This window comes from Gekko japonicus, unplaced genomic scaffold (assembly GCF_001447785.1).
Source record: "Gekko japonicus isolate JY-2015 unplaced genomic scaffold, Gekko_japonicus_V1.1 scaffold2888, whole genome shotgun sequence".
In the NCBI taxonomy this organism is placed as follows: domain Eukaryota; kingdom Metazoa; phylum Chordata; class Lepidosauria; order Squamata; family Gekkonidae; genus Gekko; species Gekko japonicus.
Genome location: NW_015175454.1, coordinates 1 through 17,125, shown reverse-complemented (window position 1 = coordinate 17,125; position 17,125 = coordinate 1). Strand labels below are relative to the sequence as shown.

Sequence of the window (17,125 nt, the reverse complement as noted above, 5' to 3'; positions counted from 1 at the left end):
ATACAGTCCAGTTAGCAGCTTCAATACTCATTTGGAGACTCAGAGAACAGGATCTACGCAACATCTGCCAGGTTTTCTATTATCCGCTGCCAAGCAGCTTTTGTTCAGGCTGTGACTTAGGACAACATGATATGAGACATTAAGAAAAAGGCAACTGATTTCTTTTAGTCTGAAAGCCTCTCAGACAAAAATGGGAGAATATCACACAGACAGACAGATAGATATACGTTTTCAGCACAACGCAGTCAGGTTTGAAGAATAACCCGGAAGGGCATCTTTTTAAGAAAAAAGATATTTTATTTAACTTCCTCTAGTTAATTAATTTGCTCTCGACTGCAACTGGCATAACAATGACACACCAGCAGGGCCAGACTAGGGATGAGCACAAACTGGGAAAACGGAAGTTCGTCCCAGTTCGTGGGGTCGCACGAACCACAAACCTTCCCGTTTACCAAACTGGTTCATTTCATGAGGTTTGTGATGTGGTAGAACGGCCCCCCTGTGGGTTAGAGATACCAAACTTGCAGAGAGCCTCCAGCTGACTCTTCTCTACCAGCCCTCCATGTTCGGTGAGGATTGGATGTGGGGGGGCTGAGCTACACCCCCTGCCAAAGCATGTGCCCCCAGGAAAGTAAAAGGTAAAGGTAAAGGTTTCCCTTGCTCGAAAGCCAGTCGAGTCCGACTCTAGGGTTGCGGTGCTCATCTCCGTTTCAAAGCCGAAGAGCCAGCGCTGTCCGAAGACGTTTCCGTGGTCATGTGGCCAGCGTGACTAAACACCAAGGCACACGGAACGCTGTGACCTTCCCACCTAAGTGGTACCTATTTATCTACTTGCAGTTTCTTGCTTTCAAACTGCTAGGTTGGCAGGAGCGGGAACTAGAGAGGGGAGCTCACTCCGTCATGCGGCACACTCGGGTCTCGAACCGCTGAACTACTGACCTTCCACAGCCTGCAGTTCAGCGTCTTAACCATTTGAGCCACTGCAGCTCCACAGTGCTCTGTGGCAAAATCACAGCTGCAGGTTCAGGAGGAATATGTCGAACACCCCCTTCCCCGCAAGCTAGAGACATCAAACTTGCAGAGTATGAGTCCTCAGCTGAGGAACCCCAGTAGCTAAGCTCCTCTGCTCAGCTTGAGCAGAAGGACAGGTGCCTCGGAGCCCTGAGTAAGCACCAAACACAACTCCAGCCACGAAGAGGTGTTCAGAAATCCCAATGAAGGAAGGTGTGGATCCTTGGCCAAGGAACCCAGTAGCTGAGCCTCTCTTCCTTGGATTGAGCAGGACAAGTGCTTCAGAGCCCTGAGTAAGCACCAAACATCCCAACTCCACTGTCCACACTGAGGAAATACTTCCAGTCCCTCTCTGCCTAATTGCCTACTGCCAAGTAAAAACAGTTGCGTGTGAGCTTGGGGGGTGTATTTCCATTCTGCTTTCACAGAGCAGAATGGGAGCTCTCTTGTGGGCAAGCTTCGGTGTTTCCAGTGCTGCAGAAGTCTATCCCCCCCACCCCCCGCATCGCTTTGGCGATTAGTTGACTGGCGCCAGTATGTCAGCCCCATGAACTGCTGACACAGACCGCACAAACCTCTGTAAACCATCACACGACCCTGGGCTCACGGACTACGAACTGGGCGATTTCTGTGATGAATTTAGGTTTGTGACGGAGTTTGTGCCCATCCCTAGCCAAACTAAGAGGCGGCTGCCTGTGGTGCCAGCCAGCCCTTGTGCCCCTCTCATCCCACTCCACTTGTCAATGACATCCAGGTCGGACGTGGCGGGCAGCAGTCCAGGAGACACCCCTGCGGTTCCAACTGGCAGCTGTGGGAGCCTCCTCTTTTTCTCCCTCCCGTGGAGAGGGTAGGACTGTCGCGATCCGCGCGGAATGCTGGCTGGCACGTTAGTGCCCAAGGGAGATAGAGAACCCACAAATGCTGGAGACAGGTACTTTGGTGCAACCACAGTGATTTATTTACACCAAGCCACCACCTATTTACAGTCCTGAGTGTCAATATGCTCCGCAGCAACTGATACATGGAGAAGAGGTAGAGTGCTGTACAAGCTGTACATTTATACATCTGCTGACCAATCAGCTCATGGCTGATGCAACCCTCAGCAATACCTTCAGTGCCAGGTTGCACTGCCTCAATCTAGTTCTGGCCAGCCTTGCTGCAGTCACATGCCCACTATTGTCACATGCTGACTGTCACTGTACTGACACCTCAGATCAAACTCATCTAAGGCCAGTCTTACTATTACAAGTGTATCACGACAAGGACAGGGTAAGCCCTCCTCTTCCTCCCCTTGGCACCTCACCACTGCACTAAAGGAGGAGGAGGCCATACGGCAGCTTCCTGTCCTGCCCTGGTGTATATTTGGGGGGGGGACACAAGGAGGGTGAGCATTGCTGTACCACCTTGGCTCACTGCTTCCGCAATTTGACCTTGCAGCAGGACAGACAGGGGAGAGGGCAGGGGAGGTGGCTTCCCACTGTGACAACGTGCAGTGGCGGGAAAAGGGGAAACTGCCATGTAGGGTGCCAAGACTGCTTGGGTCGGCCCTGCGTCCTAAGCGACTGCAAGGCACACAGAGTTTAGAACACTGGTTTAGTCTGGTGCAGAACAAGTTGCTGGGAACTTCTGGAGGACGGAAGAACTATCGGGTGAATATGAGTTTTTAATATTACCTGAAGTAACAAGATTTTGGGCCCAAATCTATAAAGGAGACTGGGAAAGGACTGGCCCAAGCAGCTACCCTTGACTATTAGGTATTATTCCTGATGAGGGGAAGAATTACACAATGGCCTTAATAATATTGTTCACTGCTGCCAGGGCTATTTTTGGGCAGGAACGCACAGGAACGGAGTTCCGGCTGGCTCCCGAGTTGGCCATGCCCAGCAGGAACTCATTAGCATAATAGGCCACACCCAACAGCAGAAAATCATTAGGATTGGCTACATTAGGGGTGTGTGGCCAAACATGCAAAGGAGTTCCTGCTACAAAAAAGCCCTGGGTTTTGACAACAAACAAGGTAAACAGAATAAGAAGCAAACGATGGGTGTGGCTGGATGACCACACTTCTGGTAACGAGGTGTGTGTGGCCTAATATGCTAATGAGCTGTGCTGTCGGGGGTGTGGCCTAATACGCTAATTGGGTTTGCTGTTGGGTGTGGCCTATTATGCTAATGAGTTCCTGCTGGGCTTTTTCTACAAAAAGAGCCCTAACTGCTGCTATATATGGAACTAGTACAGCACTGGATCTGCCTAAGGGGCATGCAAGGAACACATCAGCTAAGACTGCCTAGAGGCTCAAGTAGATGTCGATACTTTTCAAGCGACACAATATCCATTTATTTGTACTGTAAACAGAAACCTTCATAGCAGAAAACGTTTTGGCTTGATGTAATTATGATACTAGAAGTATGATTTTTTTCAAAATTGTCACAGACATAACGCCCTAAGGCAGAGAACAGATCTACATTAAGAGACGGCTCACAGAGATGCAAATGGATGTTGAGCTCTTTTCTTAACACACTCATGGCTGTGAGGCATGAGAGAATCTGACGTTGCCGGACATATTCCTTGCCAAGAGGAAGCACCGGCTAAGGACAGGGAGAAACAAAACACCCGTGAACGTGTAAGTCCTAAGAGTTCCTTTCTTCTTCTGCTGGCTCACCTGCCACTATCTCCTTTTCCAGCCAAGAAAGAAAGACTCTATAGTTGAGGCCCAAGGTAGAAGTGGCTCATCTCAGGCAGCCATCTGTAGGGACCTTCATACTTTAATGGGGGTGGGGATTACGCAAAGGCAACTAAGGAAGGCCAATCTGTGGCTGCAAGATTCATAGTGAACTCATTCACACGCTATAGTCACAAGAGCATTAGAAAGAGCACGTTCACAGTACAGGAAAACTCTTTTTAATGCCGGTCTGCATGCAGCTTTAGTCTAAAAACTTTTGAATTCCTATAACACAGTATCTCTCTTTTGTGTTACTATATTTCTCCTTCCTTTCTCTCCTGAAAATTATTGAAGTGTGCCACTAAAACACACACACACCCAATTTAGGACATTATATAATAGTGTTTTAAGTCCCAAAAGCCAATGTATTATTTTCAGCAACCTCTGTTACTGGACATCTGCTTTGCAGAAGAGTGAGAAAAGAGAAAAGTAATGTAAAGAGGATGAAGAAGAAGGAGAAGGAGAAGGAGAAGGAGAAGAGATTGGATTTATACCCCGCCCTTCACAACCCAAAGGAGTCTCAGAGCAGCTTACAAACTCCTTTCCCTTCCCGTCCCCACAACAGACACCCTGTGAGGTAGGTTGGGGCTGAGAGAGCTCTTGACAGAAACTGCTCTTTTTCAAGGACAGCTCTTATCAGAACTGTGGCTTGCCCAAGGTCATGCAGCCAGGTGAAAGTGGAGGAGTGGGGAATCAAACCCAGTTCTCCCAGATGAGAGTCCGCACGCTTAACCACTACACCAAACTTCACAACTCAAAGGTGTCTCAGAGCGGCTTACAAACTCCTTTCCCTTCCCCTCCCCTACAGTTCAGCTACTGTGGACTCCAGATATTTGATGTGAATGTCCAAAACATTGTGCTTCCCCTAACTAGTTCCCAGTTGGCTCTTTAGCACTGGATGCATTCAGTTCAACTTGTTTTGTTGATGCCTGTGTGTTCCTCAAGTGGAAGGCCATCTTCCACTAACGTAAGATGCATCTTGTGCCAGAGCAAAGGACTTTGTACTGAAGGAACACGTGGGCAGTGGCAGAATGAGATGCCAGGATCTAACCCTTTGTCTTGAAAACATGAACCTTCCAGCATGAAGGGACTTTTTAAAGCAATCCAACTCTTTTATACAACATAGGTAACTGAATATATTATTAGGGGCCTTAGTTTCCCCTAACACTAACAGAAGAAAGCATCTGATGCTGTTTAGCTTTTGGTGTCAATATCTGATCAGCATAATAAAACCATGAAAAGGGGAAGTTAACTTACATTCATGAATTTTTCATACTGAATCGCTGACTCCATAGTGTTGTTTGAATAGTCTAGTGTATCTTTCCAAGAATGCATCAGAAAAGCCAGTCGTAATTGCCGAGCTGTTGGTAGCGTAAAAATTTAAAAAGTGGAACAGTACAGCACACAATAGATACCTACTTTAAAAACTAAAAACTACAATGCCATTAACAAAATAAAGGAACTCCTATCTGAAAATGAACACAAGTAAAACAACGGATTAAGTTAACATCTAACCTTTCATCTACTCCACTTTCTCAACAACAACAACAACGACAAAAATATTTTAACACACTGAAAATGCTTATATAGTAAAGGTCTTACCTGTATGCTTCTTCAGTGCATCTTTGATAGTGATGAAGTTTTTTAAAGATTTGGACATTTTACAACCAGCAATTGTTAAGTGCCCAGTGTGCAGAAAATAGCGAACCCAGTTGTCATTTTCAAAATATGCCTACAATACATGTAACAAAAATAATTTCAACACTTTGCACTTGCACAAAATAGGACAAATAACCCTACGCCTTTCTTTCTCATCATTCCTCATCTTCTCAATTATTTCAGTTCTGATTAGAGAAACAAGGCTCTCAAAGTTGTGTTACTCTACAGCTTTGGGGATAGTGCATCTCCGAATTGGCAGTTCCCAAACTCTGGATACCAAATGCACAGCTTTTCCCCCTAGATTAAAATGAAGGACTGCTTCACTCAACTCTAGAAAAGAAAGGTACAAATGTGTATCTGTACAGCTGTGGAAGGAGCTGCGGTGGCTCAAGTGGTTAAGACGCTGAACAGCAGGCTGTGGAAGGTCAGTAGTGCAGCAGTTCGAGACCCAAGTGTGCCGCATGACGGAGTGAGCTCCCGTCTCTAGTTCCAGCTCCTGCCAACCTAGCAGTTCGAAAGCAAGAAATTGCAAGTAGATAAATAGGTACCACTTCAGGGGGAAGGTAACAGCGTTCCGTGCGCCTTGGTGTTTAGTCATGCCAGCCACATGACCACAGAAACGTCTTCGGACAGCGCTGGCTCTTTGGCTTGGAAACGGAGATGAGCACCGCAACCCTAGAGTCGGATTCGACTGGCTTTCGAGCAAGGGAAACCTTTATCTTTTTTTAAACAGCTGTGGAATTGCCCAATCAGTCAGTGTGGCTACTGCATCTCAGCCTTCCCTTGTCAGTCCCTTGCCTCAAAGATGGGGCCATGCATGCTGGGCAAAGGGGATCCCCTTGATATTTGCCCATTCCTGGCAGCTTTAGCATGGGCTGCATTAATCTTGCTTCCTTACCCCTTTCTTCGGGATGGGGGAGCAGTTTAAAGGGAAAAGGAATCAGTATCGCATGGGCCTTCCCCTGCTCCGAGGGCCATAAAGATCCACTGAACACACAGGCTTAACTTTTTCAAGGTGCTCTTCAGTTGTTTTTGTAGCACACCCCAGCATGCAGTTTGGGAATCCCCGCTCAACACTTTTCTCAATCTCTGCCGTTAGCAAACAGCAGCTAGCAGGGTGTGCCAAGTAAATATAACTGGATTATGCTAACACAGGTTTCAATAAACTCCAGGACTGCATTGTTACCATTAGTAGAGCCAGTTTAGCATAGCCAGTTTAGCATGATTCAGCAATCACACATAGGAACGGAAACTCCAAAGTGAACAAAAGAATTGTCCTCCCTCCTTCTCTTGCAAACGAGCACTTTCTTGTCCATTTCAGGAGAAGCAACACTGCGTGGACTCTAATCTGGGAGAACTGGGTTTGATTCCCCACTCCTCCACTTGCACCTGCTGTGACCTTGGGTCAGTCACAAGCTCTGGCACAGATGTCCTTGAAAGAGCAGTTTGTGTCAGAGTTCTCTCAGCCCCACCCACCTCACAGGGTGTCTGTTGTGGGGAGGGGAAGGGAAAGGAGTTTGTAAACCGCTCTGAGACTCCAAGTGAAGGGCGGGGTATAAATCCAATCTCTTCTTGTCTCTCTTCTTCTCTTCTGAAATAATTTTAGCCCTATGGTTTTACTACACAAACACTGATTTATAGATCCTCAGTTCAGACACCAAGTCAGACCGTCATGTCACAGATTATGACCGGCCAGCATACACACACCAGAAACCATGGTCTGAAAGTGGATTTGCAGGGCCAGGAGTTGTCTTAACACCTGAGTTGTCAGAGCCATAGTTCTGATCATTGCTTGACCTCTGGAGCTCCTTACCCCACAGAGAGGGGAATGCTGAGCAGGTGGAAGTGAATGCCAATAAGCATGCTGAACGTCTGAAAGCCCAATTTATGATTTGGGTTATAAGCTGAGTTAGTGCAATTGCCCAAACTGACCTGTAGGTTTTAAATACAAAGTGAAACAACTGAAAGTCATGAACTTCACAGTCTTAATAGTAAGTTCTACTGTCTTAAAGGTAAAGGTAAAGGTTCCCTTGCTCGAAAGCCAGTCGAATCCGACTCTAGGGTTGCGGTGCTCATCTCCGTTTCAAAGCCGAAGAGCCAGCGCTGTCTGAAGACGTTTCCGTGGTCATGTGGCCGGCATGACTAAACACCAAGGCGCACGGAACGCTGTTACCTTCCCACCGAAGTGGTACCTATTTATCTACTTGCAATTTCTTGCTTTCGAACTGCTAGGTTGGCAGGAGCTGGAACTAGAGACGGGAGCTCACTCCGTCATGCGGCACACTCGGGTCTCGAACTGCTGAACTACTGACCTTCCACAGCCTGCTGTTCAGCATCTTAACCACTTGAGCCACCGCAGCTCCTATCTACTGTCTTAAGCAGGAATAATTAGAATTGTTGCAGATTCCAGTCTGAGAATTCAATGTTTTCTCCCTTTTTTTGGTGTTTGTGTGTGTCTGTCTGGAGGCCATGGTTGACTTCTGGCAACCCCTAGTGGGGCGTGAAAGTTTCAGAGAGGTAGCTTACTACTGCATGCCTCTGCGTGCCAGCCCTGAGATTCCTTGGAGGTCTCCCTTCCAAGTACTTGCCAGAGTCGGCCCTGCTTAGCTTCCGAGAACTAATGGGATCGGGCTAGCCTAGGCCACCCGGGCCAGGGAGATAATGTTTTCTCCTTCAACAATCCATAGAAACTATTTAATGAAATGGCTGCTTTCCTGCAGAGATGCCTCTACGCCAGCTTGGCAGCTCTTCAACATTCATAAACAAATGTATCACATACCTCGGATTGCGCCAACTCATTGTCATGGTGGGGGAATCGAAGGTCAAAGCCCCCTCCATGGATGTCCATGGACTCTCCTAGAATAGAGCCAGCCATTGCAGAACATTCAATATGCCATCCCGGACGGCCCTATTTGCAGATAAAATCGGTCACCTCACAATATAATTTGATGCTCCACTATTTAACATCATCGTTAATCAATAACAGTCGTCAGGGGTCATTTCCTGCAGAAGCGCACAGGAGCGGAGCTCCGGCAGTAAAGACCCCAGGGGGCGGGCACATGCAACAAGCCCCACCCCCTGCTCCCAGCAGCCCTCAGTCAGAGCAAGAAACAGCCAGGTAAGTTGCAGAGCTTCCCCTGCCAAAACAGACCAGTGGTACCTTTAAGACCAAGTTTTATTCAGGTACAAGCTCTCCCTCCTCTGCGAGGACAGATCTGCATGTTCCTCCCCCCGCAATAGCTAGCAATCCAAAACAGTCCAGTGGAGCCTGAGCGGTGGGTGTTGCCTTCTGACACACTTCCGGTGATGTCTGGGGGTGTGACATATGCAAATAAGTTATGCTAATGAGTTAGGTTAATGAGCTCCTGCACCTCTTTTTCTACAAAATGACCTCTGACAGTCGATAATAGAATTTGACAAGACCTAAATGCAGAATTTGTATCTTACGGTCTGAACTTAATTATGCATGTTCCAATCCGCTGTTAAGGAGTTATAGAATGGTTTTATGACATAAAGGCAACAATATGGGTTTTTGCAGATATCCAGAAATTTGTGGGTTTAAGTGATCAGATTTAGTACAAAGAATTATCTGACTGTATAAGCAGAATTATTAACATAATGTAATAGTTGATGTAGAAGCAATTGTAAGCATTACTTTCTTTGTACACCTTTTCCTATTCCCTATCTCCCCACCCCTTTCCTTTTATAATATTTAATAAAAATCTAAAAAAATAAAAATAAAAAGAATGCCTCAGACTGGGCACAGGGATTCCTTGTCCACTGCCTGCTTAGTAGGATCAGACTGCACAACCATATTTAATTGCCTCACTCTAAGGTGACTGAAGGTACATCAAGCAAAACTTGGCCGGGGGCGGGGAGAATTCTACAAGGCCAGTGACATGGCTCCATCGCTTTCTATAGGAAATGAGTCAGAAAAAAATGTTGTTTTAAAAGTAATACAGAAAAACATATTACACTCCTGTTTTCCATATTACAAGTTTTGTTCCTCATAATAGAAAGCTTCTTAAACTGGCCAATTTTATCCTTCCTCCCCTAAGAGGGAAACAAACTTGATTAAACCATGAAGTCTACTTTTCATTCCTCTCCCCCAAGTTTCTAGTCCTGACTGTGACATGTATTTGCCTCCAGATAAGGCATTATTCACAAAACCAGAGATAATACATACACACATTTCACACAAGAAAGAGCTGCGCCGCTGCGCCTCCCTTTGCCCCACTTCTATTGGTCAATTTCCCACTCGAAGCCGCGTGACTCCATTCTGACCCACGGCTTCGCCCGATTTTCCCCGTGGTTTCGTGATCCTCAAAAAACAGGATCACGAAACTGTGGGGGAAATCGGGCGAAGCCGTGGGTCAAAATGCGGCCGCGCAGCTTCGAGTGGGAAATTGACCAATAGAAGCGAGGCAAAGGGAGGCGTGACCGTGGCGCAGCTCTTGTGTGAAATCGGTCATGGTGTTCCTTATCATTCGGTAAGGCCACAGCTGGAGTATGTTTGGCTTTAGATACCACATTTTAAGTGGTAGAATTCGTTATTATTACATTTTTATCCCGCCCTTTCTCCACAAAGCTCAGGGAGATGCGCTTGATCTCCCCTCCTTCACTGTATCCTCACAGCAATCCGAGGTTAGGCTTTCAGAGACTGACTGACCCGATGTCACCCAGCGAGCCTGATGACTGCATGGGAACCTGAATCCCAGTCTCACTGGCCATCGTGCAGTGCTCTTCCAGGGCTCTTTTTGTAGAAAAATCCCAGCAGCAACTCATTAGCATAATAGGCCACACCCAACACCAGAAACTAATTAGCATATTAGGCCACACCCGTGCCAGCACACCTCATTAGCACATTAGGACGCACCTCCATGTTACCAGAAGTGTGGTTATCCAGCCACACCCACCTTTTGCTTGTTATTCTGTTTACCTTGTTTGTTGTCAAAACCCAGGACTTTTTTGTAGCAGGAACTCCTTTGCATGGTAGGCCACACACCCCTAATGTAGCCAATCCGAATGAGTTTCTGCTGTTGGGTGTGGCCTATTATGCTAATGAGTTCCTGCTGGGCGTGGCCAACTCGGGAGCCAGCCGGAACTCCGTTCCTGTGCGTTCCTGCCCCAAAATAGCCCTGCTCTTACCACTACATCATACTGGCTCTAGAGTCAATTTAAAAAACTATGGAAAAGGCATGACTGGGGCAAGAGCATCAACACTGGGCTTTGGGGCAACTGAAGAGATACAAGATGTGCGTCAGCAAAGAAGTCCTAACTGTAAGTTCCTGGACCCCCAAAATAGCTCAAAAAAGTTTAAGCAGTTCATCAGTAGCCACTTCTACAAAGGAAACAAAAGCCCTTGGCTAGAGGTTACTTAAATCTCACAACTCCACCAAAATCAGCAGCCTTGTTACATGCAAGACGGAAGGAGCCTTCCGGCAATAACATTTTGTTTCAAAGGTTGTCTGCATTGTCCATCCTCTGTGACTTAAACGTGCCTCTTAAAATACGAACGTGTACATGCGTGACTTTTAAAAAGTGAATGTCAGAACTTGTCCGTAGACTGGACCTTATGTAACCACTGTTAAACGGCACGAAAACATACACAGGTGAGACGACTTTGAGTGTCCTACGCACAGTCATTTGGATCCAAGTGTCCTGCTGCGAAAGTGCTAGAAACTTCTGCTTGTACGTATGTGTGGCAGGGATGGTGGAAGAGTGATGTTGCCAGATTCAAGGGCACAGGGGAGTTGCAGATGGGGGGGGAAACTGGCTCCAGATTGTCAGGGGAGGCTCCGGAACAATTTTCAAAAAGTTGCAGACAAGGGGGGGGGGGAGTGGCCATTCCCCTCCTGAGGGGAAGCGGCCAGGGCTAATTTTGGGGAAGGAACACACAGGAACGGAGTTCCGGCTGGCTTCAGAGTTGGCCACGCCCACTACAGCCAAAACCTCTGCATGCATGGCTACAGAGAGCGACTCCCCCTGGCGACTCTGAGGCGGGCAGGCCAGGGGGGGCCTGGAAGGATCAGGGAGGCATTTACTCGGAGTCTTCCCCGGCCTGTCCAAGGGCTGACTTGCACCTGGGCAAGCCAAGGGAAGGTATGGGGGTGTGGCCTAATATGCCAATGTGCTGCACTGTCTGGGTGTGGCCTAATATGCTAATGAGTTCCTGCTGTTGGGTGTGGCCTATTATGCTAATGAGTTCCTGCTGGGCTTTTTCTACAAAAAGAGCCCTGGAAGCGGCCTTTTGTTCTCGCAGTAGGATCACTGAATCCAGGTCACCATCCTTACCTTTCCCCAAGGAGAATCCCATGAGGGCTCCCCTGGTTTGGAGGATTTCCATAAAGCAAAATCACTCGGAGAACGTTTCTCACTTAAGCGGTCTGCTGAGATGCTCAGGTCACCTGTGAAAAGAGGAGGGACAGCTCTGTGATATTCAGAAATCTTTTAAAATCAACTGGGCGTGTTCACCAGACATTCATGGATTGGATTCTATTACCTTCACCTTCCTGAAGTGCTTTCTGATCTCCTACAGCTTCGGGAACCAACTTCGCATAGGAGTGTTTCTCAGATGTATCAAATTTCATCGTATCAAAATAGACAGATCCATTGGACACGTAACTAGAAGATCAAAACACACTATTTCACCAGCCGTCTATTGCTACCAAACATTGTACACAATGTCACAATGTGTACAAATATTGTACACAAAGGCCAGTTGCTTTCATTGCTTTCCATGGTGAGTTTCTAGGACGACTCCAAGAGGACCAGGAGGGTTCTGGAGCAAATCTAAAGTATATGATCTCTTTGTTACCATGGCCATCGTATGAAATATGCAAAAAAAAGATAAGCATATTGGAGAAAGAAAAGGACACCAGAATAATTCCTTTATAGCTTTATTCGTAGTACTACTGCTATACTTTTTGTTGTGGAGAGTTATAGTGTAGATTTACACTAGTGTACCACATGGATAGGGGCTGCGGTGGTTCAAGTGGTTAAGACGCTGAACTGCAGACTGGAAGGTCGGTAGTTCAGCAGTCCGAGACCCAAGTGCCTCATGACGGAGTGAGCTCCCGTCTCTGGTCCCAGCTCCTGCCAACCTAGCAGTTCGAAAGCAAGAAATTGCAAGTAAATAAATAGGTACCGCTTCGGTAGGGAAGGTAACAGCGTTCTGTGAGCCTCGGCGTCTAGTCATGCCGGCCACATGATCACGGAGAAGTCTTCGTAGAGTGCTGGCTCTTTGCCTTGGAAACGGAGATGAGCACCGCATCCCTAGAGTCGGATTCAACTGGCTTTCAAGCAAGGGAAACCCTTTACCATATGGATCTGAATTAGTATGCCAGTGTAAAGAGTCACTGCATTTAACACCTTAAAGTTACTTTCCCCTTCAGTGTTTGTAGCAATACCAATCACAAAATGATAGGTCAAAACTCTCTGTACGGGTGGTACAAGACAATATGATTTCAGAATAGGAAGTAATCCTTGTTTAGTAGTTAGGTACAATAGGAGTTAATGGATAAGCCGGAGAACACTTTCTATTAATAAAGGGGGTGAATAATATAACAGACTGTAGGAAAAGAAGATTAACATTTTGTATTATTGTTCACTATAGAAATTAATAAACTGTGAATTTAAAAAAAAACCTCTGTACAATTTCAGATGGACACCATGGTTCAATTCAGGTATCACACCAAGCTCTGGTTTGAGTTTCCAAATGTTCAGGCAAACCAGCCATTTGTCTGCTTTCATTTGCAATCTGCTCAACATTCCCATCTCTACAACACCAGTAATGAAGCAACCACCATTGCAACCACTTGTCGAGTCTTACCTCATGCAAAGCCATAGTTTGGAGAATTATGCAAACCTCAGCTGGTTTGAGCAGACCAAGCATCTGAGTACAAGCACCAGTGTAGATATTGAAGGCAAAAAGGTTCGTCAAAAGGTCGGTTCGTATGAACCACGGAAAAACCAAAAAAAACCCTTCAACTCTCGATAAGATAGCAAACATCTGACCATGCTCATAGACAGACCATTTGCGCCAAGCACACTGGTGAAACCTAATGACTTTGCTACAGTTCTTAATGTTGTATAGTAAAGACTATTTATGATTATGAAAGCTCAATCAGCACAAGCAATTATAAAAACAGCATCTTTGTCACTAACAACAAAGGAAATGGCTAAGCTAGGTAGGTCATCATATGATCTTTGGCTATCTTCAGGACTAGAGGAAAAGGGGTTTTTGGTGGGTTTTGTATACAGAGAAGAGGTGCGTGTTGTAGGACAGATACAAAAAGGAAAATCCAGACTAGTCTGTACTCACCCATATCCATTATCTACAATCCTCTGAACAAAGTCCACAATTTCTGGTACATATTCACTAACACGAGTTAAGACATCTGCAGGTAACACCTGCAAGCAACAAATACATTATACATACATTCCATTGTGTATTCCTTCTACCAGATTCTCAGTACACCTTTCAATCCTCTTTTTTAAAAAGACTCTATAACCATGTATTGATAAGATAAAGAAATTAACTGGAATTTGCCCAACAGAATGCAAGGAGGCAGCCTGAAACTGAAACCAGAAGCCCGGGTTTCCCAGGCATCTGACATAATTAACAAAATCTGAGAGCACAGTCGATGTTTCCAAGGGCTAAAATGAAGTCTTCAATGCCAGAAAACTAACTGCAGATAAAAAGAGAATAATTGTGGCCCTGGTCACACGGCAAAGTTGCCGCGGGAGAGGCACGGGAGTCCCGCGGATTTTCCGGGTGCGATCTCACCCCCAACATCTGGGAAGCGCAGTGCTCTCGTGGCGAACTCATGGCTCCCCGCCGAAGGTGCGGAGTTAAAAACTACTACCTATGAGGAAACCACGGCAGGCGTCTGATCACGTTCACGGTGGACTTATGTGGCATCTGGCGTCTGCCGCTGTTCGTCTCCGCAGGTTGCGCAACAGCGCCCAACAGCGCATGCGCACAAAGAGCGATTGTTAGTGCGATCGCGCGGCGTGGCTTTTGTGCCGCGCTGCAGGATACCCATCTGATCGGCATTTCCCCAGAACCACGGGACCTTGACAGGGACATGTTCTCGGGCGACCGCACGTTAGTTTCCTCCTCCCCCCCATGATATCCAGCCCGTGTGCCAGGGCCAGGATTGGTCTGGCTAAGCAGAGGTTTGTTTTGTTCAGCTTTTCTAGGCATGTAAAACAATTTTTCACTACTTAAAAACTTGAAAAACTGCTCTCAAATTAGTATCAGAGAAGGAGATCTATTGAGGTTCCCATCAGTTAAGTCTTACCATGTTATCTAACTAGATGCTAAATCTGTTACATTGTGAAGCCTATCACAGAAGCCATGGCTTGAAACCTGTTGCCACCATCATTATAGGTTTGATTTCTAGGCCTTCTGAGTAGGAATGGGCACAAACTGAACCATGAACAGATATGCCGGTTCATGAACCAAACCAGTTCATATCAGTTTGTGAGCCATTTAAACCCCTGCTTTCTGCTCTTCACGAACTGCCATAAACTGCATCAAAATCCATGGAAGTTCATGGCGGCTCTTCAGTTTGCAAGCACTACTTCACAAACCACAAACCAGCCACAATTCATGACAAACTGTAGTTCATCAGCCAGTTCGTGCCCATCCCTACTTCTGAGCAGCCTAAAGCTGGAATAAATAAGCATAACTAATACTGTTGTTAATGCTGTTCAGTCGCACAGTCGTGTCCGACTCTTTGTGACCCCATGGACCACATCACACCAGGTCCTCCTGTCTTCCACCATCCTCCAGAGTTTGCTTAATTTCATGTTTGTTGCATCGATAACACTGTCTAACTATCTAATCCTTTGCTGTCCCCTTCTTCTTTCACCTTTAATCTTTCCCAGCGTCAGGGTCTTCTCCAGTGAGTGCTCCCTTCTCATTTGGTGGCCAAAATATTTGAGCTTCAGCTTCAGGATCTGGCCTTCCAGGGAACAATCAGGGTTGATTTCTAATACTAGATTTCCCTATATCTTTGTTTTGCAGGATCAACATGCTTACTCACATTGAGAGCTGCCATATCTTTATGATATTCTTCTTCCCAGAATTTTGGAAGGTTTGAAAAGATAGCATTGTCGGTCACCTGACTGCACAATTTAGCATCCAGCCACTCAGAAAGTATATCTTTTGCTTCTTGTAACACCACCTGGAATATGAAATGTATACGACACAACATGATAAATCCAAAAGCTTTTGAACAAATTCAAGATATTAATGTATTTGGAACAGATACAAGGAGGTCCTTGTATATGTGCAAAGCATTCCCGTATATATTAAATACATGTGTATGTTGCTGATTTTCCTGTTCTGGCAGCAGCCCTTTCAGACTCATGAAAACCTGCAACAGAGGGAACATCAGACTTTGTTGGAGTCCTGGGGAGGGGTCTCCAGGAAGAAGGGGGATTACAGCAGTGGAGGAATCTTAGCTCTCTGAGCCATAACACCTTCCATAATGAGCTGGTGGTGTAGTGGTTAAGTGCGCGGACTCTAATCTGGGAGAACCGGGCTTGATTCCCCACTCCTCCACTTGCATCTGCTGCATGACCTTGGGCAAGCCATAGTTCTGGCATAGCTGTTCTTGAAAAAGAGTAGTTTCTGTCAGAGCTCTCTCAACCCCACCCCTACCTCACAGGGTGTCTGTTCTGGGGCGGGGAAGGAGAAGGAGTTTGTAAGCCGCTCTGAGACTCCTTTGGGTAGTGAAGGGCGGGGTATAAATCCAATCTCTTCTTCTTCTCTTCTTCTGTTTCAGAAACACACCACCAAGCCTACACCTTCAAATACACTCAGTGTACAAACCTCAGCTTGTTTGCTGATTTCCTCTTCGGAGAGTCTGTTTTGCAGTGCTTTTTTAAGAGGCTCCACAGCACTTTTTACTGCATTCTGAATCCTTTCCAGCATCTGTTTCTTGTCCGGGTCTGATGTTTCGTGTAGCTTAACTGAAAAGGGCTAATGATTTAAAAGAAGAAAAATGAAAAGCAATTAATGAAGCCGTGTGCAAGATTTTACAGACAAACTACCACCATTGTATCAACTATTTAATCTGAAACCCATTTTATCAAATATTTATGCATACTTGCACTGCATTGATGGCAAAATCCCTGTGTAAACACAGTGTTAAATGTCTGAAGGGTATGCTTTTTAAACATTAAAATGTCTTATTTGTTTCATTCATATTTATCCCACCCTTTTTCCAAGGAGCTCAGAGTGACGTACATTCTTCTCCCCTCCTCCATTTTATCCACACAACAACTAGGCTCTAATGTAGGAGAACCAGAGAATCCTTCTTTAGAATGATTGACTTATGCACAGTAAAAGTGAGAGCTTTTGGTTCCAGGAAAAATATGTCTGCCTAAAGAAGAATTTGTCGAAACACGCCATTTTTGCCTAGGAGGCGTGTTGCTTGCTTTGATGCTTGCTGAAACACTTTGTGTGGAAAATACAACTGCCTGTTGCATTTCTCATGCCTGCTTCGATGCCTGCTGAAATACTCTTTGTGGAGAACATAACAGCCTGCTGCATCTCTCATCATTTATGACTGTTGCAACCTTCATCAGTCCTTTATCAGGAGCAAGATAGTCTACAGCGTTGGAATAGGTCTTTGTAGCTGTGGACTTTTCTATTAGTAAATACAATGTACTTTAAGTTTTTGTATGTGTATAACCTAGAAGTTCGAAAGCAAGAAATTG

General features: G+C 45.9%; 1 protein-coding gene across 1 annotated transcript in view; it reads right to left on the bottom strand.

Annotated features, from left to right (window-relative positions):
* Nucleotides 1-16,385, bottom strand: part of CARS (cysteinyl-tRNA synthetase) — a gene marked incomplete at its 5' end in the record, with an annotated part of 37,847 nt that extends 21,462 nt beyond the window's left edge. The window contains 8 exons of the mRNA XM_015425895.1: nt 4,991-5,094; nt 5,336-5,465; nt 8,172-8,300; nt 11,687-11,799; nt 11,895-12,016; nt 13,716-13,804; nt 15,445-15,585; nt 16,236-16,385. Of these exons, the coding sequence (XP_015281381.1) occupies nt 4,991-5,094; nt 5,336-5,465; nt 8,172-8,300; nt 11,687-11,799; nt 11,895-12,016; nt 13,716-13,804; nt 15,445-15,585; nt 16,236-16,385 (978 nt within the window). The remainder of the gene's footprint in view (nt 1-4,990; nt 5,095-5,335; nt 5,466-8,171; nt 8,301-11,686; nt 11,800-11,894; nt 12,017-13,715; nt 13,805-15,444; nt 15,586-16,235) is intronic.
* Nucleotides 16,386-17,125: the final 740 nt, after the last annotated feature.